We start from the raw sequence: 24,358 nt of genomic DNA on the forward strand, positions 1-24,358 counted from the left end.
CCCATTATCTTTCTCCACAAACGTGTTCCAGCATTTCCACACTCATCCATGCCGCTACTCCAATCAAAAACAGGGTCACCAGCCTGTATCCGTTTCCTCTCCCACAGCCCACATTTAGTCAGTCACCAAATTTTATTAGTTCTTCCACCTAAGTACCTCTCAAATCTGTCCCCATGACCACTACTCTAATTTGGGGTGCCACCACCAGTCTCTTACTCTCCGCCTTCAGAAGGAACCTAGGGTGATCTTTCCAAAAACACACAGAGGGTGGATCACATCCCTTCCTAGTTAAAGCCCTTCAGTGGCTTTCCCTCCCCTACAGGATGACGTTCAAACACTGACAGATGATGCCCAAGGCCCTGCTTGTCTAGATTTACCTCTTGGCACACAAGTCACCCAATACACTTCAGCAGCCACACAGTACGTGCACATATGAGTGTGCCATGCACTTCCTGGCTAGTCTGCCAGACACCCCTACCTCCCACCTGGAAGATTCCAACGAAAGGCTCCCTCCTCTCAGATTTCACGTCACATCCGCTTTCCCCCTCTCCAGCACACTCCTGACTTCCCTGAGCTGTCAGGTCTCTCTACTCATCTCTTCTACCGGATGGGAACATCTCATGGGCAGGTAATTCAACTGTGTTCGTACTCCAGTCCTTCTTATGCTAAGTTGTGTAAGGGCTTCTGGTGCTTATCAAGCTGGTTCTCTTCTGTTTCTGGGTACATGGGAGGAGCATACTTCCCTGCTCCCTTGCGCTCAGGTGGGGCTATACGACTAAGTCAGGCCTATGGGCTGTGAGAATTGGTCAAAAAAGCCATTTGCCCCAGATGGTGCAGCTACAAGATGACAGAGCCCCTGTCAGCCTGGGTCCCAGAGAGACTCTGTGGAGAAACCCTTCCCCTGACACCCCCAAAGCATGTTGAGTACATAGTGTGAGAAATAAACTCTGCAAAGCCACTGAGATATTAGGGTTGTTTGTTACTGCCACATAAATTAACCTATTTTGACTACGACAGAAATCAATTTCTGTCTGTGATCACTGAAACAGGGCCTAGTAGAAATATCAGGTTCTATAAACATTTGATGAACGAATGAATGCAGGAATGGATGAACGAACAAAGAAGCCTAGGAAAAAGAACATGAGATCTGGAGTCCAAAGAAGATAGCCTCTAATAACCACCCCATATCCTTCTTTCCCCCACACCAGTGCACTGTTCTTCTTTATCTCCATTTGGTTCCAGAGGCAGGATTTAACCTTTTGATTCCTCTCTCTGAAGTATCTCTGTACCGATGCCAACTAAAACTACAAGCAGATCCGAGCTTATGCCTCCATGTCTGGAGAAAGGGCACTGGTGATATGTTTTTGCCAGCTTTCCACCAATCCATGATCCCACTGTCTTTGAACTTCATGCTTCCAGGGTTACATCTGGACTCCGCCCGCCAGATGGGGATTCCTGAGCTCCCTGAACCAAACAAAGGCTTCTAATTCTAACACTCCCCGCCATGCCCCAACCAAGTTAAAGAATGGCCTCATTACAGCAAATATCTCTTTTACATGTGGGGAAAATATTCAGAAATTATCCTTGAGTCTTTCAACACATTTCAGCTAAGCACAAAAGCAGAGGCTGTAAGATGTGGACTGGTTCTACATACTTTCAAAAATAAACACACACATAAAGAATGTCATTACAAAGTCATAGGTTGCTCAAATTATTCCTTAGCAAGAAGGTCAGGGCACTAACACAAACATCTAGCAGGGAGCATCCAGCTAATCAGATCAGAAAGATCAGCGGCTGGCAGTGCTGAGGATGCAGTGGGGTGGCGGGGGGGGGCCGGGAAGGCAGGAAGCCCGAGGAGGAGAGATGGTAGGGGTCTCAACCCACAGAGGTGGGGGAGGAATTGAACTTGGCAATGTCTGGCTTGCCAGCAACATGGGCTCTCCAGCCTCTAGCTGTGCTGTTCTTAAGTTAGCTGGTAAGCGCCAGGCCTGAAACTGGGAGGAAGCACGTGGTACTGGAAATGCGATGGGCATGCAGCAGATAGACTTGGGTTCACATCCTGTTCGGCCACTAGGAGCTCTGTGACCTTGGCCAAGTCCTCAGGCTTTGTGATTCTTAGTTTGCTCACTGCAAAGCACCGGCAAACACAGCAACCTCCCACTGTTTTGAGGCGTACACAAATTGCTGTTAAAACAGGAAGTACCAATCTGCAGCATGTCTGTCTGCTTTCCCTAATCCCAAACACTTCTGTGTCCCTGGGGCCTGATTCTACAGGTGCCCTCAATAAATGAGTGCTGAAGGAATGGATGAATAATGTGCTTTAGATTGTTTTAAGTTTTTTTTTAATTACAGAAAAATATAACATAAAATTTATCATTTTAGAGTGTACAATTCAGTGGCATTTTGTACGTTCCCAATGTTGTGCCACCATTACTACCATCTATTTTAGAACATTGTCATCACCCTCCACACCCGCCAAAAGAAAAACCAACCCTGTAACCCATTAAACAGTGGTTACTTTTCCACCTCCTATGGGGAAGTCTATGGTGGTTTTAGCTCCATTGCATACTTTAAACCATTGCTGGTGGATGCTGCGTTGGTGCGAAAGCTGGCAGAGGCTGGTTGGGCAAGAATTTATTTCCTGCGTACCCACCACGAGCTTGCTCCCCTCCATAAACTACACAGGTTTATGAGGCTGTGATGAGGAAACGCTTGAGTTGGATCCTGAATCAACACAGAATGGTGAGAGATGAGGTCAATGAGGCCAGAAGGGGTGGGATGGGGGGGGTCTTTATGCACAGAAACTTGGACTTGAGTCCACGAACCAATGAATGGAGGCTCAGCCCCCACTTCTCTGGTCTAGTACATCCTGGGGATGGTCTTAGAAGAGGGTGGGTACTAGGGAGACATGCATTCCCCACCCCCATCCTGATAAATCGACAGTGGATAGGCCCTGGCCCGGCTGCCGATGGAGCTCCAGCTGCAGAGCAGCAGGCGTGGAGGCGGGCAGCCGCGGACAGTTAATGAGTGATTTATTGGTACTGCCGCACAGCAGCTTTCCTGGGACCTGTTCCTAATGAACAACCACTGACTGGAAGATACCGCTTTCTTTTTTCAAAGCAAAAAAAGGCCCCCAAAGCCTTTCTTCCCCATTGTCATGGGAGGAAAGACTTCACCTTCACCTGCTGCCTGAGTCTAAAATACAACAGGTATTTGGCGGCAATCCCCACCTGCTCCCTCACGCGGGCACAGACACACAAACCCACCCTCCCGGAGAGTCAGACCCACACAGCCTTATACATGTGATTCCCACACCATCAGACATTTATTCCCCCAACATTAATGACACCGACCTTGTCTTGCAGCCCTGCTCCTACACTGTCACGTGTACCCGTACTTTACACATACACACACCACCCTAATCCCCCCCACTGAAAGCAGCAGGCCTAGCCGTGTACTTGCACACAGCCGCATGTGTGTATCCTCACAACGCTCACACCCCCTGGCATTACAGTCAAGGCCACAGGGTCCCCCCCACGGTCTCAGGCAGGTATCTTCTCTGCGGCGTCCACACGTCCAGTGAAGGGGCTCACTGACTTAGAAGAAACTCAAGATGTGGGGCCCTGACCTGGCTCCCTTGGGGTGCTACATGCCAGGGAGAGGAAGGGGACGCCACAGTTAGGCCTCAGGGGTCCCGTGGTCCAGCGTGGAGTGTCCCAACTGCCAGATCATTCAGACTAAAATGGTTTCTCCTGTTTATAGTTCCTGGGACACTAAGAAGCTGCAGACTCACTTAAGAGCCAGGCTGCTGAGGGGTGATGGGGCCTGAGATGGTGCCTGGAACCTAACAGGCAGCTCACGTGGACTGAAGTGTTTTTCCCTGAAAAAGGTGTGTTGAAGTCTGCTATAGACTGAATGTTTGCAGCCCTGCACCTCCAATCCATATGTTCAAATTCTAACCCCCCAGTGTGATGGTATCAGGAAGTGGGGTCCTTGAGAGGTGCTTAGGTGCAGAGGGTGGACCCTGAAGAGCTCCCTCACCCCTTCTGCCATGTGAAGAAAACAGCAGGGGGGGGGGCCCAGACACCAAATCTGTGGACACTTTGATCTTGGACTTCCAGCATCCAGAACTGTGAGAAATAAACGTCTGTCGTTGAAGCGGCCCAGTCGATGGTATTTTTGTTACAGCACCCTGAAAAGCCAGAGACAGTCCTAACCCCCAGTACCCAAGAATGTGACCTTACTTGGAAATAGGGCCATTATCGATGTAATTAGTTAAGATGAAGTCAACCTGGAGTAGGACGGGCTCCTAACTCAATATGACCGGCGTGCTGATAAGAAGACAGCCACGTGAAGACAGAGACATGCGGGACAAAGGCGTGTGATGATGAAAGCAGAGACTGGAGTGTGCCGTACAAGCCAGGAACGCCAGGAATTGATAGCGGCCCATTGTAAACTAGGAAGAGACAGGGAAGGATTCCCCTGCAGGTCTCAGGGGCAACATGGCCTTGTCAGTAGCTTGATTGTAAACTTCTAGCCTCTAGAACTGTGAGGCAATGCATTCCTGTTGTTTTAAGGCACCCAGTTGGTGGTACTTTGTTACAGCAGCCCCAGCAGACTAACACAGCATCCAACGAGTATTAGTTCTGATCTCCTGTTTGCCCTTTCTGGGCTTCAGTCTACAGCTCGGCACTACGGGCATGAACAGTCATCAGGGCGACGCTGTGAGAACCCATTCTAAGCTACACATATTCACGGAACGTCACGTGCCAGGTCCCGATTATACTGAGATAGATACATAAACCATGGTCTTGCCTAGAGCTACCTAAATCTGTGAGAAGGTTTCTAGATAAATACAAAACTGGCCGCTGAAAGAAAAATAATGCCTCCGGCCAAGGCACTGACTTCAGCAGGTCTTCCGATCCCCCCCACCCCCGCCCTCAGCCCATAAAACAGTGCTGAGCTCTGAAGGGGACGGCAAAGTTAACAATCACTCCGACTTAAAAGTTTCCTCCCAGCTTCTGAGCTATAGATATTAAGTTTCATTAAGACATCGCTGTGGTAGAAAACAAACTTAATAATGGGCAGCTCTTTTTCCATATGAATCAGCCAGCTGTGCAGGAATAAAAAATAGACCCAGCTCCCCCGTCCCCTCTGAGGATGCTGGCATGGGCTCACTGTGCTGGTGCTATGACAGCAGCTCCCAGGAACCACCGCTCTCTGCCAGGGCCTGGACTCCTGCGGCCTGGGACATTTTTGTGGTCCCCCAAACTCTCTGTCTGTGAACACACTTTGGATTTGTCTCAGAGCTGTCATGCTCTCTGGACTAACACCAGTCTCAGCCACAGCCTGGCAAACCATCCCTGTCAGTGCCCACCTGTCCCTACGTGTCAAAGATGTCCCATGCCAGTGAGAAAGCACAGGGTTTGGAGTCGGGCAGATCCGTGTGTGAATTCATCCTGCACCACTTACTAGACAGACAGGTGGCTTTCAGGAAGTCACTTTACCTGTAAGAGGCTCTATTTCCTCATCTACAAAAAACCCCACAAAATACCAATCATGCTGAGATATTAAGAGGATGAAACAAGATTATCTATTTAAAGAGGCTCAGCTGGTACCTGACTTATAGTAAATATTCAATAACATTTATTATTTATTGAGTACCTATGTATTGTTAAGTAATTATTTAGTAGTACTTAGTTAATATAATAGTACTTCTAATTAACTAAGTGATTTTCATTATTATTTTCCCAGGGTGCTGTGATTTATCGTGGGACAGGCCACTGAAGGGCCTTGAAGCCAGCTGTCATCCTGGGACACTGGGTCTTGGGATGAGAAAGACAAAAGTAGTTGCTAACAGCCAGGAGTGGCCTGGCCCTCACAGCTCAGCAGTGGCTTTCTCCTGTTGAATATAGACAATATTACACACCAACTTCAGATAGGAAACCCTGATCACAATGGACCTGGACAAAGGCAAGGCCACTCTGCAATCACGTCCGACCTTAGACAAAAACTGAAAATTGTCCAAACCACAAAATGACCAAAAAGCCGCCGCCCCCCACCATCCTGGCTGATGCGAGTAACTGCTGCTTCTTTTCCAATTACAACTTTAACCTCACTTCATTCTTCCTGCCTTCTACATACGATTCTTTAAGACACCTGGGCACAGAATCACCCCTGCTTCCTGACAGTATCCAGAGCAAAGCTCCCTACTTCCTTGAACTCACCTGCCCCCCCCAAAAAAATAACCTAATATACGGCCACATCCTGTACATCATTTCATACACCCTTTCCTGGGACACCCAATGAACCCCCAGGATGTGTGTCCTCCCTCTTCGCAAAGAGTCAATAAACCCATCTGGGTTCAGCTACGGGTGAGTTCCTGGTCACCTTTGGCTGGAAGGCCTAAAAGGGATTTGGATGTTGCCCTGCCCTAGCAAAGAGGGAGTATGGGACTTTTTCACACCTGACCACAGGTGAAGCTTTCTCCGCTAGCCTACTTTCTGTATCACATAGGCACACTGGACCCACAGCCTCCAAGCTGCCTTTTGCCATTGAAGTCCTGACAGCTGCATTCCAGGATCGGTAGGCCTGAGAGGCCATCGTGGTGAACGTTCTTCTTCCTGTGGTCCTGTTCCAGCTCTCCCTGTATGGGTGCTCAGAGCTGTAGGTCTTAGGAATCATTTCTCTCAGCTGCCTCAGCAGGGCCAGGTTTCTTCGGCTGGTCCTCTGCCTGACGGCCATCCAGGGTCATTGACGGCACTCACGTGGCACTCTGTGGGATACTGCCTAGCTACGTGTTTGTCTTCTCTACACCGTGAGCCCCTGGGGCCAGAGACCATGCCGGCTTCACCTCAGCATTCGTGCTGCACTAACAGGCTGCCTGCCACGTGCTACTGCAAGGATGCACACGTGTCCGTGGCACATGTTCAGTCACTGAGCCTCACAACTTCCCTCCCCCCCACCTCAAACCATCAATACCACTGTAGACCAAGTAGCACTGTCCCGCTGTGAGATCATTTAACATGTTTTTCTTTTTCCTGAGATCCATCATTTTATTTTCTCTTCTCTTTCATTACCAGCACCAGTAGTGAGCTTTCTGTATTAAGCAATTTCTTAATTTCTTTCTTCCTCAATAAAGTTTACAATCACTGTTAACGCCTGAAAGACAAGCATAGAGAAATGTCTACACAGCTGACCTGAGAGGTATACGCTGGGTGAGCGGCTAGGATTACTCACTAGTAAACAGGAGGGGAGGATCAGAGGCTTGTGCAGAGAAGAGTCAACACAGCGGCCTAAGATCCTTAGATAGGTGTGCTTGCAAGGTTGGCTCTTGGCTGGCATCTGGAAACTTGGCTGGTAAACAGTTCCTTACCTGATATAGAACCTTCTCTAAATGAGAAGGGTGGCTTCCTGTGCCTAGACTGTGTGGACAAATAATGAGGGCTTATGCTAAATACCTGCTTCCCTTTGAGAGTCTGGCATTTTGGCCTGTGCTAGGCAGAGGGTGCCTGTGTGCCCAGCCCCCGATAAAATCTTTGGCCAAGGGGTCTCTCTTGAGCTTCCCTGCTGGACAGCACTTTTGTCATCACAGCTCGCTGCTGGAGGAATCAAGCACATCCTGAGTGACTCTGCTAAGGGACAACGCTTGGAAGCTTGCACCTGGTTTCCCCTGGATTTCGCCCTGTGCATCTTTCCCCTTTGCTGGTTTGCTGTTTATCCTTTTGCTACAATAAATATTAGCCGTGAGTCCCACTATGTGCTGAGCCCTGTGAGCCCTTCCAGTGACTCACAGAGCCTCCAACACCCCTCGACACAGGCTTCAAGTTCGAAGGTCCACTGTCAGGGTTCAGGGTTCAGGCTCAGGTGCCCCGGACCAAGGTGGTGATGTGATAATTCATGAAATGTCAGGTATTCATGGTGTCATGAGCTCTGACATACTTCCTAAGTGTGAAGAATAACAGGCAAATGCCAGAGTAGACACCTGAAGAGCTTGTTAGATCTAGTTGGGGAAAAAAATGACACAATATTTTCTCCAACTAAAACGCATCTTTTAGCACTAACTCTAGTGCTGAAGTAAGAAATTATTGAAAGTGGTGGATGCAGGTAGAAAGCTGGGTGAATCCTTTGGGCTTAAGCCGCTTCTCTCCTTTTCCAACCACGTGAGGCCGCAGGGCGGGAGATGCCCAAGGAGCCTCGCTTGTCACATGCTAACTTCTGACTTAGCCGTTTGGTTCCTGTTTGCAGAGCCTCCTCTGCCTTTTCACAGCCCACTTCACACCCAGGGTGGCTCCTCTCTCCTCCCTCTGCCATCCATACAGCAGCTGGAACGGTCAACAAGTGTTTACAAAATTGTGTGTAATTTGTTTACACCACACTTTGGTTTGTTCCATATGATTATTTCCTTCTTGGGGGCACATTCAGGAGAGCAATTTGTTTTGTAGTTAAGGTCCTACAAAGTGAAGAGCGGCATGCTCATTTGGGAGCCAGGTTGCTGAGCGGTAGTGGAAAGAAAAGTCCTCTTTGGTGTCTTGAATGTAAAGGGTTTGGCTATTTCTTTGAAGGAAAGTTTCTTACAGAACAGAGAGGCTGGTCTGAGAGCCTTCTCACAGAGCCGACTGGGAGAAACTGGTCTGAGGAAAATCAGGCCTGCTGGAGTCTTTTCACACTTGACCTTGGCAACTGGGGAGTCGGCTTTGACCAGCTGCCACATATTCAGGCATACCCCATTTTATTGCGCTTCCCAGATATTTCTTTTTTTAAAAAATTGTGGCAGGTTTGTGGAAACCCTGTGCTGTCAGATAATGGTTAGCATCTTTTAACCATAAAGTATTTTTTATTTAAGGTATGTATATAATTTTTTTTAGACATAATACTATTGCACACTTAATAGACTACAGTATAGTGTAAACATAACTTCTATATGCACTGGAAAACCAAAAAAAAAAAATTGTGTGACTTGCTTTATTGCAATACTCTCTTATTTGGGTGGTCTGGAACCAAACCTGCAGCATCTCTGAGGTCTGCCTGTAGTTGTGAACAGCAGTGCGTGGGTGTGGGGTCAGAGACACCTGGGGTTGAATCCCATCTCTGCCACTTTCCAGCTGTGTGAGCTCAGAGCACCTTCAAAAGACGATGAGACCTCTGTCTATCTCAAAGGTCGTTGCAAATGTTAAACAAAAAGTGAAAACACTTTGTGATTCACAAAATGCTGCACAATTGCTAATAACAACACTATATGCTTATATAGCACTACCTAGGCGCCAGGTGCTATCCTAGGTGCTGTAACTCTCTGAGCTCATTTAATTCATAACATGCAATGAGGCAGTCAGTAGAATTATCCCCATTTCATAGGTGAGGACACTGAGGCATGGAGAGATTTAGAAACTTGCCTTGTGTAACACAAGGTAACACAGTTAATAAGAAGAGCTGGGGTTCAAACCCAGGCAGCCTGGCTCCAGAGTCTGTGCTTATAAGTGTAAGTTGCGGTGTTTTTGGAGGGGATTTTCACACCTTTTAAACCACAAAAGCATTGGTTGTCATTCACTCAAATTTTTGCATTCCTGTTTCCATGAGGCAATGTGGTCAGGGGTAAGACCTTTGGATTCTAATTGCCCTGTGTTACGTATCAGCTTTGTGATCTCCTGGCTGGCAAGTGACTTAAGCTTTGGGGGCCTTAGTCAGCCTGGGGTACCCAGACCAGGTGGCCTAAATGGCAGAAATGTATTTTCTCACTGTTCTGGAGGGTGCCAGCATGGTCAGGTTCTGGTGAGGACTCTCCTCCTGGCTTGCAGACTGCTGCCTTCTTGCTGTGTTCACATATGGATTTTCCTCAGTGTGTGTGCCTGGAGAAAGCAATCTCTCTCTTCCTCTTCCTAAGGCACTAATTCCATCAGGAGGGGCCCCCCATCCTCATAACCTTACCTAATAAGCTTAAATATCTCCCAAAGGCCCCAATTCCAAATAGCATCACATTAGGGGTGAGAGCTTCAACATAGGAATTTAGGGAGGGACACATTTCCATCCATTCATCATCCATAAAATGGGGGAAAAACCTTCTATCTAATGGGCTGATGACCTCATCTGAATCAGGGGAAGTACCGGCCACCTCTGACCACTCCCTGCTTAAACCTTTTTTTTGTGGTTTCTTATGACCTTCACGGGAAAGGCTGAAGCCAGCAATTCCTAACCATCGTCTACCATGCTGGAACCCAGCTTTCCTCTCAGGCCTCAACGCTTAATTTCCATAGGCTCAGCCATGACAAACTTCTTGCTAATTCCTCAACAGTCCATACAGCCAGGAGTCAGACCTGAGGCTAGTTTTGTTTTGTTTTGTTTTTTGTTTTGCAGTATGTGGGCCTCTCACTGTTGAGGCCCCTCCCGTTGTGGAGCACAGGCTCCGGACGCGCAGGCCCAACGGCCATGGCTCATGGGCCCAGCTGCTCCGCGGAATGTGGGATCCTCCCAGACCGGGGCAAGAACCCGTGTCCCGTGCATCGGCAGGCGGAGTCTCAACCACTGTGCCACCAGGGAAGCCCTCACCACTGCTGCACCCCATCATCAGAGGAAGTTGGGCCTGTAGCTTTGGGAAGAGTCTGGGGGAGGGTCTGGGCTTCTCTGAGACCTCTTCCCTAAAGAGGTCTTTTGTGGGGTTTGCACTGAGCCTGGTTCCGGGGATCCTGTGGGTAATGACTGTCAGTCTCTGCCCGCTATGCTTCATGTCTCAAACCCATATGAACCCCCAGGAACTCTTCCTCACGCTTTGCTTCACATGTTTCCCTCCAGTCCAAAGTTAAAGGAAAGAAAGTCATTTCTATATTGTGGTCAGTCTGCCTGGGTTGATTAGTGTGAAATGAAACTTGTGGCAAGGACCCATGGGCTGGGGGAAACCAAATTCATCTCGACACGCTGGCTGCACGTGGTGCTCGTGCGTGATTCCCCTGGGTTCCTCTCCAGTTGCCTTTGTGCTGATGGAGAGATTCAGCTGGTTACGTGAACCCAGATTAAGGCCCCTGGATCCTCCTGTCAGCTTATCCTGTTTGGGGTGCTTTTTCTGCTGCCCATAGCTACTCAAGGGCTTATCAGTTACCCCAACAGCCATTTACATAGGAGGAAGCTGTGGGAGGGAAGGAGAGAGATGGCCAGGTCCTACAACCCAGGGATTCCAGCTTTGTCATTATATAAGCCGTGTGACCTTTGGCAAGTCCATCTGATCCCGGAGCCCAGCTTCTTTTTGTTTTTTTTTTTTGCAGTACACAGGCCTCTTACTGTTGTGGCCTCTCCCGTAGCGGAGCACAGGCTCCGGACGCGCAGGCTCAGTGGTCATGGCTCACGGGCCCAGCCGCTCCGCGGCATGTGGGATCTTCTCCGACCGGGGCACGAACCCACGTCCCCTGCATTGGCAGGCAGACTCTCAACCACTGCGCCACCAGGGAAGCCTGCCCAGCTTCTTTTAACTGAATCATGAGGCCCTGCCCAGAAATGCATTCATTCTCCATAAGGGGGCCCTAGAAATACTACGCCAATAGTTTTTAGACAAGACTATGACAGCATGAATCATGGAATCTTCAAGCTGAGGGGTCCTTGAAGGAAAGGAATTAACATTCATCAGGTCCTGCTATGTGCCAAGTACCATCTTTTAAACTTATTATTATTTTTAACTGAATTGCATAGTAAGAAATACATTGTAAGTGGCGACCCAGTACAGGTGCTGTGTGTAAAGTACAGCTAAATAAAAATTCACAAAATAACACTGACTTCACTATGTTTGATGTACTCTATTCTGTTCTGCTCCTCTCTCATCCATTTATTCCCGTTATTTTAAATGATGGTGCTGAAACACAGCACTGATCTCAGGATCAGTTACGGCCCACAGCTGGGAAAAGGAAGCCCTGTATCTTTCATGTGCACACTTGCCTTTTGTGCTCCTTACAGCTTTAGGAGGTAGGCATGTGTTCATTCCCATGTTGCAGATGAAGAAACTGAGGCTCAGTGAGATGCAGTCATTCGCACAACATCACCCAATTCCTGAGTGGCTGAGCTGGGATTCTGAGTGTGACTCCAAGCCCATGCTGTTCCCAGTTATCTTGCTGCCTGAGAGTCCAATGATCCCATTTGGCTCAGGGGGAAACTGACGTCCAGAGAGGACAAGTAACTTGCTCAAGGTCACACTGGGTCTGGTGATAGAGCCTAACACTGAAACCAGATTCATCCCTGGATTCCACACACCCCAGCACTGGAACTAGGCTCCTGTGGGCAGGAAGCTCCTTCCTCACCATCGGTTACTCTCTTTCCTCCCTGAAGTCATCCTGGATTATATGAAGTTGAAACCGGCCAAGAGCCACTCTCCCTGGACAAAGCTGAGCTTACAAGAGGAAATAATGCCTTGCAAATGTCTTTTGGTAGGAAGTTTGTCATTGTGCACATCACTGCTTCCACTGGAACTGAAAGTCATGTTGGCTCAAATTAAAAGCAAAACTCTAGACCACTGTACCTCTCAGCACCTAACCTAGCGGGTCCTAACCTAGTTTCACAAGCGCAATCTATCTTAATTTAGCGTAGCTTTCCGGGCCTGTTTTTCCCTCCTCCCAGTTCAGAAGGAGGGTGCGCTTGTATTAGCACGTACTGCCCACCAGGGAGTGCTGCAGTGCGCACCAGTGGGGAGCGGATTTGGGATGTATTTAAAGTCTTCTTACAAGGAACTCACAAGAACAACAATATTAGTGGCTGTCAGATACCAGCTCCCAGATCACAGCAATTCCAGCAGAGGTGGTGCTATGGAGAGGAGGCCCCAGGTCAGACTTCACCAAGGCAGTCTGAGGCAGCTGAGCAGAAGGAAAGGCTGGAATTACGGACACAGAGAAGCCAAGATGATAACAAAAGAGATGGGACCAAGAGTCTCCTGGGGGCAGCATGACAAGGCTGGGAGCGGGAGTCGGGCAACAAGGTCAGAGATCCAGATGATCAGCAGCTGGATGGAGGGAGTATGGTGTGAGGAAGGCACAAGGGGTGTGGTTCATGACCAAGGCCATGAGCTTTGAGAGAGACAGCGGGGAGCGGCATGGGACAGGCCAACGCTAAAGGACTCTGCAGCTGGGCTGAAGGAGCTGTGAGGCCAGGAGAAGGATCAGGTGTGAGCCCCCCCCCTTAGAGTACCTGGGACCCCATTTTGGTCACAGAACCTAAGAATACTGTAGTCTTCCTCACTGCTCACGAGGCCCTGGGGTGGAGCAGGGAAGGGCAGCTGGTTCCCCTTCCCAGGTACAGACCCCATCCTCACCATCTCCACGCACTGGTCCTGGCCTGAGCGCCCACCCCCCTTCCTGAATTACTGCAGTAGCCTCCTACTCAGACACAGCCCACTGGAGTTCAACACTGCTGCTTCCAGAATGACCCTGTCCAAGTATCAGTCAGACCCCGTCAGTCCCCAGCCCCCAGCCCAGAGCCTCCTGTGATTCTCCCTGCCATGGCCTGCACGTGGGCCCTACCCCACGTGCCCTCTCTGATCTCCCCACTGCAGCCACACTGGCCTCCCTGATGTTTTGGAACAATGCAGACACCCTCCTGCGCCAAGGCCCTTGAACCCGCCCTTCCCTCTGCCGGGATGGCTTTGCCTCCGGACTTCCTCGCCGCCAGCTCCCTCGCCTACCTCACATGTCATCTTCTCAGTGAAGCCTCCTCTGGCTGCACCCCCGGTCCCACCCTGGCATTCCCTATCCCCTCTCCTGTAACACTTAACATCTTGAAACATCCTATATAGTGTAGTTTTTAAGCTTGTTGATCAGTCTCCCCACTGATGAGTGGGCAGTTTTGTCTGTCTGGATCAGGCTGGAACCCCAATACCTATAACAGTAGGTGCTCAACAAACAGCTGCTAAATGACAGAGGATCTGCCTAACTCTCCAACTTTCCCTCCCAGCGCTCTCTGCCCCCATATCCCCAGTCACACCCGATGTTCCAGCCTCACGGGACACACCTGACATTTGTCCTCCTCCATGCCTTCGTCCACAGAGAATGCCCTTTCTTCCCCCTCCTTACCTGGTAGAATCCCTCCCGTCCCTCAGAGCCCAGGGACCAGGACTTCTTCCATAAAACCTTCTCAGAAACCTACTGGTTGGACTTCTTCCCTTAAACCTCTACAATGTCTACTTTAAATGTCTTTTCTCCAGCATGTCACAATTAGAGAGTGACCTGGTATAATCTCTAGGGTCCTGAGTAGCTCTAACAGGTTACGGATTCAATTTCTCTTCCGGTAGTTTCTAACAGTGACAAAGAAGTTTACCTTCCGGATACAGCAAGAATCAGCTCTCAGGTTGTGTATATTTTATTAGCATTGAGCTAATGAAAACATGTTTCTATAAAACAGAACAAACTGCAGAGTGCAGTGGTCAAGAAAGATAACAGGCAGTGGAGTGAGGCAGATCTGGATTCAAACCCTGGCTCTGCCATTTACTAGCTGTGCCACTGTTAGCAAGTCACCTAAGCTCTCTAAGTCATAGTTTTCTTGACTAAGAAACTAGTCTAGGAAAATGGGGAAAGGTTAAGAATCCATGCGTTTGTTGTCTCTAAGGTTCCTTCTAGCTCCCAGATTCTCAGATGCTCTGACTGTACTAGGCCCTCCTCAATCCCTTCTGGAACTTGGGGGCTTACAGTCCTCATTATGTGGATAACTCTGTCCAGTAAGAGACTCTAACTCCCTGAAAACATCAGGTACTTCTGCAGTATGGGAGGGAGTGTGAGCCTGCTTGTGGGGCAGAAGGGTAGTCAAATATAGGGGTAGAATCCCTACCCCAGCGGAACGAACCCAGCTTCCTGTCCTAGAGAAGGGAGCCTCGTGTCCAGTGGCTGAGTAGCTACAGTACTCTGGCCGCTTAGGGAATTAATGAGAGCTTTTCTTACAGATTTTAAAAACTAAATCTGGTGAGCATGGGGCCAGGGAGGGTAGAGGATAAATGGAGTTAAATTGGTAATGAGCTTCTTTCTCACTGGGCTTCAGGATGCTCACCTAATCTACAGACTCTCAGTAAACAGTCTGGCTGCCTAATTAGGTTACCCAGTAATCTCCCTTTTGACACCCAGGCTGCTTGATAATTTGGGTGTAACTGTGATTGTTTCCTTGTTTCTTTTCTAAGTGAATTTCTCAATTTGCCTCTGGGATTAGAGCTCGGGAGTAAATGCTCACTATTCCCCAGACCCACCACACCTCTTTGTGCCTCCAAACCTTGGCTCCAGCAACCTGCCTCTACTGGGAATGCCTCTCTCAGATCCCTCACGCTCAGTGCAGTCCTACTCGGCTGGCCTTCAAACTCTGGTGCACAGTGTGAGTGGAACGAAGGGATGAGCCTTTGTACCCTCAGGGCAAAACGAATGGCTCCTTCTACTGTCATCCCACAGCTCTTTAAACAATATTAATAGCTAAAAGCCTTTTAACCGTTTTTAAGCGCACAATTCAACGGCATTAAGTACGTTCACGTTGTGGTGCAATCATCACCGCTATCCATCTCCAGAACCTTTCCATCATCCCAAACTGATACTTCGTACCCATTAAACACGAACTCCCCATTTCCCTTCTCCCAGCCCTGGGTAATCGCTGGCACACTGTTTTAGAAATGAGGAAACTGTGGCATAGACAGGTGAGGCGACTTGCTCAAGGTTTCAGAACTGGGACATGGTCCAGGATTTGAGACCAAGTCTCCTCACTAGATCTGGAACCAGCTCTTTCCACCCTGCCACACTGCCTGCGAAACCTCCACCACAGATAGGGCTGCAAGGCTGTCATAGCTCCACCTCCCCCGCTATTCATCTAGATTCTTGATTCGAGAACGATGCCTGGTCCACTGAAGGAGCTCAGCATAGCTACAGAACAAATCACAGAAGGAATCTACAAAACAGACACTGTGTCCACCTGACCCCGTGGTTGGAAATGGAGCTCACAGTGCAACCTCTGCTTTCTAAAAAACACTTAGAGGATGCCAAGCGTGTGCCCGGCATGATGCCAGCTCCTGCTTGCTGTGGCTCTGCTCAGCAGGAGAGGCCTGGGGGCCGGCTCCGCCTGACGCCCCTGAGGGGGAAGATTTGTGTTTACATTACCCCGTCAATTCTGTATTTATTTTGGATATTAAGCAGCGACATAAAAGCTGCTGACATTAACCTTCGGGGGCAGAAATTGGCTTTAATGGACCCATAAAAAGTTATTGATGGCAGCTGCATGCAGCGTCACCATGACCTCAGCAAAAGCCTCCACCACTATCAATACTGTTGACAATTACTATTGACTAATGCAAGGCCAGATGTGGAGGCAGAGTCGACGTTCCTGTGGCTGGAAGTTGCCGGGGGTCATGCTTTGGTGTCCTCAGCTGCTGATTCCCAAAGAGGTGGGCAGAGGGCTCAAACTATAGCATCAGAGAGACCTGAGTTCAAATCCAAGCTTTGCCGACTTGCTGAATGACTGGCTGCACAATCTCTGGCAAGTCAGTTGACCTTTTGGGAGCCTCAGTTTTCCCATCTGGGAAATGGGGGTGCCACGGTGCTGTCATGAGGGTTGAAGGCAATGGCCCTTGTGTAGCAGCTTGACACGATAGGTCCTCAGCATGGCCTCCCCCTGCTCCTGAAACTGGCCGTAATGTGATGTGTTGGCTGATATGTCCAGTGGAGTTAAGCCCTGTTCTGATGGTAAGATCAGAGTTCTCATCACAGATAAAAGAGAGAACTGGGCTCAGGGGGATGAATGCGCGACCAAGAGACGAGGGCAGTGGAGAAAGATGTGAGAGCGGAAGGGGCAGGAAGAAGAGGGGGAAGCCGGGAAAGAACGGAGACTTCTGCATAGAGCCTGGCTCCAGCTCAGCTAGGTACACGGCCGCCGCACGCCCTTCACCTCTGGGCCCCAGTCCTCAGCTGTAAGTTCTGGTTGACAACAAAGCTGTCAACCTCCTTGGGTGGATAAAGGGGAGCCATCCCTATGGCTCCTTCACTGCCAGGATGAGGTACTGTCATTATTTAGACTCCAGTATAGCAAAGCCACTAATATAATTTTGCAGCCTGAAGCAAGTGGACAGGTGCAGGATGTCTGAGTTTGGAAGTCCAGGCCTGGAAGGGACGAGGCGGCCAGGGAGGAGCTCTTTGTTAGATCCACCTGCCCACCTCCTTTGCCTGCCCATCTTCCGTGAGCACAGTGAGACTTAGAGCGCTCTGGCCCAATGCCGAAATGCATGATTGGAAGGAGAGGGCGGTATGGCCAGGGAAGCAGGCAACCATCTCCCTGCCCCTGTTATCAGAGCCTGAAGCTCTTCAGGCTCGCCCACTACGTCGTTATCACACAACAGAGGCTTAATTCAGCTGTAATTCAGCTCTCAGGGAATATACAATAAAGTGGGTGGTGTGTGCCTCACTCTATCATGATTTTATGGAAAAATGATCATTTGTCACCATGGCAAGAAGCCATCAAACGAACAAACAACCCAAGTACTTTGCTGCAGAGGAAATCCACTATGATTAGGGCCACAAGGGTAAAGGTTTTAGAATCATACAGGTCTGAGTTCAGATCTCGTCTTGCTAGCTACGTGACCTACACAGGTTTCTTAACCTCTCTGGGCTACAGATTCCTTATCCGGTACAGTGAGGGTAATAAAACCTATCTCAAGGTGTTGTAGAGGGAGTAAATGAGGTCATACAGCTAAGCACTTAGCACTGGGCATGGGGGTCTAATAATCAGTAGCAGGTATTAACTAGTATTGTTGTTATTACTATCATGTTCCTCTTGTGCACCTTCACCTTAAAGTAAGGACTTCAAATCACGGAATTCTAGATCTAGAAGGGCCTACAGGTGATTCAGCTCACTTATTCTCCAGAAGTGTTCACTGGAACACTGGTCCTGTCGCATGCTCTGAGAATAAAGGGTTTTTTACTCTCAGATCAATTTGCAACCCTCCTTGCTAATATCTCCATTAGCATGCATATTAACGTATTAAAGGCTCTGAGAAGTCCTGCAGTAAGGAAACTGGTTTAAGTTCCTTTAACTCAGTGTTTCCTACATTATTTGACCACAGAGCACTCCCCTCCACCCCTCTTCAATCTAAGAACTATTAACATTCTCAGAATACAAGAAATGCTGATTTCATTAAAACTACTTATTTTACAGATGAGGAAACTGAGGTCTAGAGAAAGGATCTAACTTATCCAATGCTACACCCTAGGTCAGTGATGGCACTGAGGCTTCCTGCCTCCCAGTTAGACACCATTTTCTCTGCACAGGCCTCGCACATCAAATTCAGCGTGTAGTGCAGAGGAGAGAAGGGGGCTGCTGTTTGGGCTTGGGCCTAGGAGGTGGGAAGGTGGATGAGGGAGTGTGGATGGCTCCCCACTGCACAGAGGGGAACCCCTTCAGATGCTGAGGTCATTGACCCCCTCCCAGGGCTGGTGGAGTATCAGGGGAGGGTGACACTGCCAAGCTGGTATTTGGGACCTGCTGTTCCTCTACCCCTCAAACAGGTGCGTCCCTAGGAAAAACTCCAAGTTCTCTAGCAGCAGTGGTGGAACAAATAGTTGCAATTCTGCTGCACCTGACTTTTTTAGGAGATGGGTTTCTCCACCTGACCCTGACCTTACCTAGTCTCCTGCCTGATCCCAAATCTGGGATTGTGTTGTGCCATAACCCACTGGAGCATCCTTTCCAGAGACTAACCAACCTAAGCCTTCACCTCTGACCTGGTGTCTCCACACACGTCCCCCGCCACCCTCAAACCACTTCTCCAATCCTCCCTACATCCTGGGGAGGAATCAAAGGATCCTGCATTTAGAGCTGGAAACCAGTAGGGGGCACTGGTACCTGGCTTGGTTCTTCCAGTTCTCGTTCAGATTGCCATCCCCACGTCCCCCTTCCCACCTCTGGCGTGGCAGGGCCAGCAGACCCCCTCACTGGACCTCTGGGAAACAAAGCCCTCCCCGGGGCAGAGGGGCTGTCCTGGTCTCTGCCACCCTCCCTAAGTCTTTGCTGCCGGACTCCAGCAGGACCCTCCTTCCTTCACGTGGGCCTCATCCACAAGCTGCCCAGAGACTGTGGGTACAAGGTGCCACAGAAAGGGAAATTCCCTCAGCGGGTGGCCCACTGCAGGGCTGCATCCATCTCAGGGCCCCTCAGAGATCTGCCAGCAAGGTCCGAGAGTGAAGAGGAACATCCTGAAACACGGCTCCCTTTCCTTCCCCACAAAGAAGGAGACGTGTGAATAACTTGTCCTCTTTCTCTCCCACAGCATCTCTGCGGCCTTGGAAGAGAGCTACAGAGATGAGAGTGGAATAGAGTCCAGAGACAGCACTTCCTCCAATCTGCAGATGAGATCATGGGAAAGCTGGGGTAAAAACACGCGTTTTAAGTTACTCCAGCGTGACAGTTTTCGTGTGAAAGCTATCCTCTGATCAGCGTAAGACCCTGGGGTGGGGCAGCACGTGTGGTGGGCGCCCAGGGTGGTTGGGTACCTGGAGGCTGGAGGCCGCGTGAGCAGAGTTCCGCCAGGACCAGGCACGGCGACTGCCAGAGAGGATGAGCTGCAGGGGATGGGCTTCCGAGTGGAAGCCTCTGGCCCGTCTGCTCCCACCCGCACAGGTACCTTGTAAGCAGTAACCCTGCTCCTTCGGCACCACTCTCATCTGGAATGAAAGTGTGGCAACCCATCTCTGGCCTGTCACCCACGGGCGGGGGTTTCACGCGACCCTGCGAGAGGCTCTGCCTTTTGACGACGGACAGCAAAGCAATTTTCCACCGACTTCACCGGAGCCCCAAGGGATGGAGTAAAAGATCAATACTGTGATTAAAACCCCTGGCCCCATAACCCAGGCGCCCGGCACAGGCCAAGCGGGCCACTCACCGGTCTCCGCGTTCTCGTGCTCCGTGTCGGTGAGCGTGAGGTTGGAGTTGGCCCGGCTGGACAGGCAGGAGCTGCGCCCCGACCGTGTGCTGCGGCCCCACAGCTGCACGGGGTGCTCGGGGGACAGCACAGGGTCGGTCTCCAGGTCGGCCTCGGAGCTGGCCCCCATGGAGTAGCCACAGTGGGGGAGGCCGATGTCTGTCCGGTACAGGGTCCCGTGCGGGGGCGTCACCTCCCCCAGGCCCAGCTCACGCAGGGTGAAGTTGGTGCCTAGGAGGGAAGGCAGGGGAGCGGGATCAGGGCGTGAGGGGGGGCATCTCCCCACCAGAAGCCCGGCCCCTACCCCAGGACTCACTCTTGTCCTTTGAGCTCACTGTGATGTTCGATGCCCGGGCCTTTCCTCTGCACCCTCTCCACCAGCCCGAACCCTCCACCCCTTTATGAAGGGCCCAATACAAATGGCCCCTCGTCTGAGAAGCCTCCCCTCATCCTACACCCTGTGTGGGAGTCCCTGCTTCTTCCTCCGAGCTGCCTCTGAGAGTCCTCGGCCCTGGTCATGCCGCAGAGCAGAACTGCGTAAGAGCCTGGGTCCTCTGCTCGAGATGCCTCCACAGGGGCAGGGACTGTGTCCCGTTCATTCCTATTCCCTGGGCCTAGAAGGCAACCCGGTACCCAGTGCGGGCTCAGTACGTGTCTGCTAAATTGGACGGAGAGCTTCAGCTCTCCTCTTCCAGCCCAGGGAGGGCCTGCCAGCAAGGGGGGCTCCTGAGCAGGGCAGAAGCCTGGTCCATGAAATGCCAATGGTTCCCTGGGACCAGACGTTCCTTTCCAGCCGGTTCAGGAAAGCCTGGAGCAGGAAAGTGAAGAAGATGGTGACCAGCTGAGAAAAGTGGGCCTCGCACAAGGAGGTCGGCTCTGCCTTCTGTTTCCTCACGCCAGGTGGGCTGTGACAGGAACCAGCAGCCTCTGGGGTAACACAGGGAGCCAAGCGCACAGCCGAGGCTGGGCCGCTGACAGGTCTCTCGAGGCCCCGGGAAAGCCTGGCTGTGCCCACGACAGAGGCCGGGAAGACCCGGGTGCAGGGAGTTCACTCAGGGATCAGTGTTTGAGGGACAAAGGGGATACTGACTTCCATGGGAAACACAGCCTCCACATTACTCAGTGTTTACTCAGGGACAGCTTCTTCCATATTTTTAACATTCCCACGAGTGTACTGGGGGATGAGGAAGACCGGCAGACGAAGGCGCTAAGGATCATAGTCCAGTTAAACCGCCGATCTAGGAAATGGACTTACGACCAGGCAGCACCACATCTAACCCAATCCAAGCTGCCGTCGGGTACTGATGTACAGCAACGAGCAGGGCGTGGTGCCTGACCTCACAGAGCTCACAGTCAAGCGGGGGACACACAGCCCAGGCCATGATGAAGGGCTAAAGCCCCAAGTGGGGGGATCCATGGAGAGTGTGCTGGGAGCACAGAGGCAGAGGGCGGGGTATCAGGGTGGGAGCTCAGAGGTTTGCGGATGAGAGTAACCGGGAAGAGCGGAGTAAGAAGAGAGAAGAGGCAGATGCCCGTGCTTTGAAGGATCCCGCAACCAGGGTCAGGACTGAAGAGGACAAGCCTGCAAAGGAAGGAAGAAGGAACTGCCAGTGAGGCAGGAGGGGAACCCCCAGAGACGGCCTCCTCTCCCAGTCATGTGCATCGCTCTTAACCAGGAACCCCTGTGCCTCCCAGGGTCCTAGTCAGCTCCGTGTCCAGCCTGCCACAGAGTAAGTGCTCAGCGAAAGGTAGTTAAATAATCAGACAGACACACTCTGGTAGCACTCTGGAGGATGGATAAAGGGAGAGGGAAGGTGGGAGGAGAGAACTCTGCTACCCTCACAGGATTTTTGAGGCTCCAGGGAGGTAACGGGAGAGAGAACTTTGTAAGCTGCAGTGCCCATGCCTGCTGCCTATGAGCTGAGAATGCTTCTCATTTGTTATTTATGAAGATAAGAGGGGTTCCCTTTGGAGCCTCCCGTGCTAGGATGGCATCCAGGCCAATCTGGGCCTGGCAGGGCTCACCATTTGTCCCCTCCCCTCACTGAGACCCAGAGAGAACAATCAGTAGCCGGCAGCATTTCTGAAGCGCTTGCTCTGTGCAAGGGTCAAATGCTCTATTTTCAGTCCTCATCAATCCTCCCCACCACCTTGCAATTAGGAGGCATGGCTGTGATCCCACTGCCCAGGTGAAGACACTGAGGGCAGTAAAAATGGCAGAGCCAGAATTCAAATCAGGTCGGTCTGATGTCAGAGTTCGAGCTGTTAACCACAAATGGGAAAGAGCTGAAGACCCCTCGTCTTTTTTTTCTTTTTTTGCGGTACACGGGCCTCTCACTGTTGTGGGCTCTCCCGTCACGGAGCACAGGCCCCGGACGCGCAGGCTCAGCAGCCATGGCTCACGGGCCCAGCCGCTCCGCGGCACGTGGGATCTTCCCGGACCGGGGCACGAACCCGTGTCCCCTGCATCGGCAGGCGGACTCTCAACCACTGCGCCACCAGGGAAGCCCAGACCCCTCGTCTTTAAAGCAAGAGAGGCAGCCTTGTTAACAGGTCAGCTTTCCTGTGGATCCAGGCCTAGTGGGAGAGGCATGGCGTCATCGCACTTACCTCGCAACGCGTCATCTCATTAGTCCTCAGGACAATTCAGTGCGGTAGCGAGTACTCATGGCCGTCTACCAGGGGAGGCTTAGAGGCGAGCCGGTGGTGGTCAGAACTCAGCTCCTAACCACCTCATTACGCCCACGAGGGGGGGTGAGCATGAAAACGAATGAACTAAGAATGAACTACAGGGCAGGCTCTGACCAGGTCTAGGTGCCAAACTAGCGGAGTGCTGGTGCGGACGGGCGCCCTCCACCCCGCTTGGCTCCAGTCGCTGCTCAAGCGCGCCCATGCCCGGGGGGGGGAGGGGGGAGGGGGAGGAGGTACACCAGTGCGCAGGCGCGCCTCAAGCCCCGCCCCGGCCGCCCTCACCTGCGCGGCAGAACTCCTCGGCCTCCTGCGGCACCATGTCCTTGACGCGGCTGCCGTAGGCGAGGCGGGCGTCCTGGTCGTAGGCCTTGAGGGTCTCGCTGGAGCTGTAGGATTTCTGCGGGGCCTTGCCCTCCTCGCTGTCTGCGGACGAGCTGGTGTAGCGGCGCTCGGCGTCGCGGCGCCGGGTCAGCGAGCGGTACGGCTTCCTCTCCTTAACGTCCATGGCCTCCGGCCGGCGCTCCTCCACATCCACGAACAGGGTCCTCGCCGCACTCAGGGCTGAGTGGTCTGGAGCCCGAGAAACCAAAGAAAGGGCGTCAGTTCCGGCCCCAGGGGGCAAAGGCAATCCCCGGGTCCATCCCGGACCTCGATTCACCCGGCAGTGCTGTGGACATGGGGCCTCAGGCTCTGGAGGGGAGGGCGTCGCTCCACGGCCACGCAGCCATAAGTAGCACAGGGGGACTTGCACCCAAGGCTTGTTATGATGAATCCTTTCTCTTCCTGCTACACGACCGACCTGTCTCCCCTGTGGAGATGCCCTCAGCCTCTCCTTCAGTGATGTCTATCAAGGAAGCTGACAACAAAGGCCAGAGGGCACTAGTTTTCCCAATCCTGCTATAGATGTGAACCCCGTGTGTGTTCCCATCAGTCCTCCGGCTGGGACAGGGCCTCACGCAGAACAGGGGCTCTTTAAGAATTTGTGAAATGAACGACTATATTCAGGCACTGGGGTAAGCGCTTTGCATATAATTATCTCATTCAATTGTCACACGTCCTGAGAGATTATTACTGTCTCCAACCTTTTCTGGAAATGAGCCAAGGTATAAACAACCAATCCACAGTTATCACCACCAGATAATTAAATAATCACCTGCTTATCGTCTGTTTTCTTGCACTCATATGCAAGCACCATGAGAGCAGGGGCCTTACCTGTTCTGCTCACTCCTGATCTATTGCACCTGAAGTGAAGCCTGGTGCCTCCAATGCACATTTAGTTAAACAGCCAACCAGTCTCCATCTGACAGATGAGAAAACTGACGTTCCAAACCTCCCTCAAGGTGACTCAGGTGGTAAGTATCAAAGTCAGGATCCGAAACCAGGTCTGTTTGGCTCTAAAGTCCGAGTTTTTCCTATTTTATTATGCTCCCTGAGTCCCCTCCCTCCTACCACACAGAAGTGTCCTTCCAGCTAGGCTGGGCCTGGACTACCATGCTGATCGGAGAACTCCGTCACCTCCAGACTCATCCGTCTCATTGGAGGCACCATCGGCACCTGGGGAAGCCGCGGCACCTGCCGCATATGTCGGGTTTGCCAGGCTGTGTGGCTGGTAGGAAGCTCCTAATCTCCCTTTCTTCCTCTTTTCCCCATCTTGACCCTTTTGCCCTAGGCCGACACATTTTTTAAAGCTCTTATAACACCGCCTTTCTCTTTCCAGATGTCTTCCTCTGGCTCTGGGGTAGCAAATAGCCCCCTACAAGAGCCAGGAGG

At 51.2% G+C, this 24,358-nt stretch overlaps 1 protein-coding gene across 12 annotated transcripts in view; it reads right to left on the reverse strand.

Annotated features, from left to right (window-relative positions):
* TENM4 (teneurin transmembrane protein 4) overlaps positions 1–24,358 on the reverse strand; it is a 739,976-nt gene that overhangs the window by 364,573 nt on the left and 351,045 nt on the right. For 11 of the 12 annotated variants that reach the window (XR_009564930.1, XM_060303774.1, XM_060303773.1 and 8 more), the window contains 2 exons: positions 22,871–23,158; positions 19,859–20,128 (listed from right to left, as the gene is read on the reverse strand). Coding sequence is in view for 11 of the 12 variants with exons in the window: in XM_060303774.1 (XP_060159757.1) it covers positions 19,859–20,128; positions 22,871–23,158 (558 nt within the window). In the remaining variant the exon portion in view is untranslated. Of the gene's footprint in view, positions 1–19,858; positions 20,129–20,213; positions 20,303–22,870; positions 23,159–24,358 lie in introns of those variants that run through there. The other variant, XM_060303780.1, reaches the window with a different exon arrangement.

This window comes from Globicephala melas, chromosome 8, assembly GCF_963455315.2.
Source record: "Globicephala melas chromosome 8, mGloMel1.2, whole genome shotgun sequence".
Taxonomy (NCBI): Eukaryota; Metazoa; Chordata; class Mammalia; order Artiodactyla; family Delphinidae; genus Globicephala; species Globicephala melas.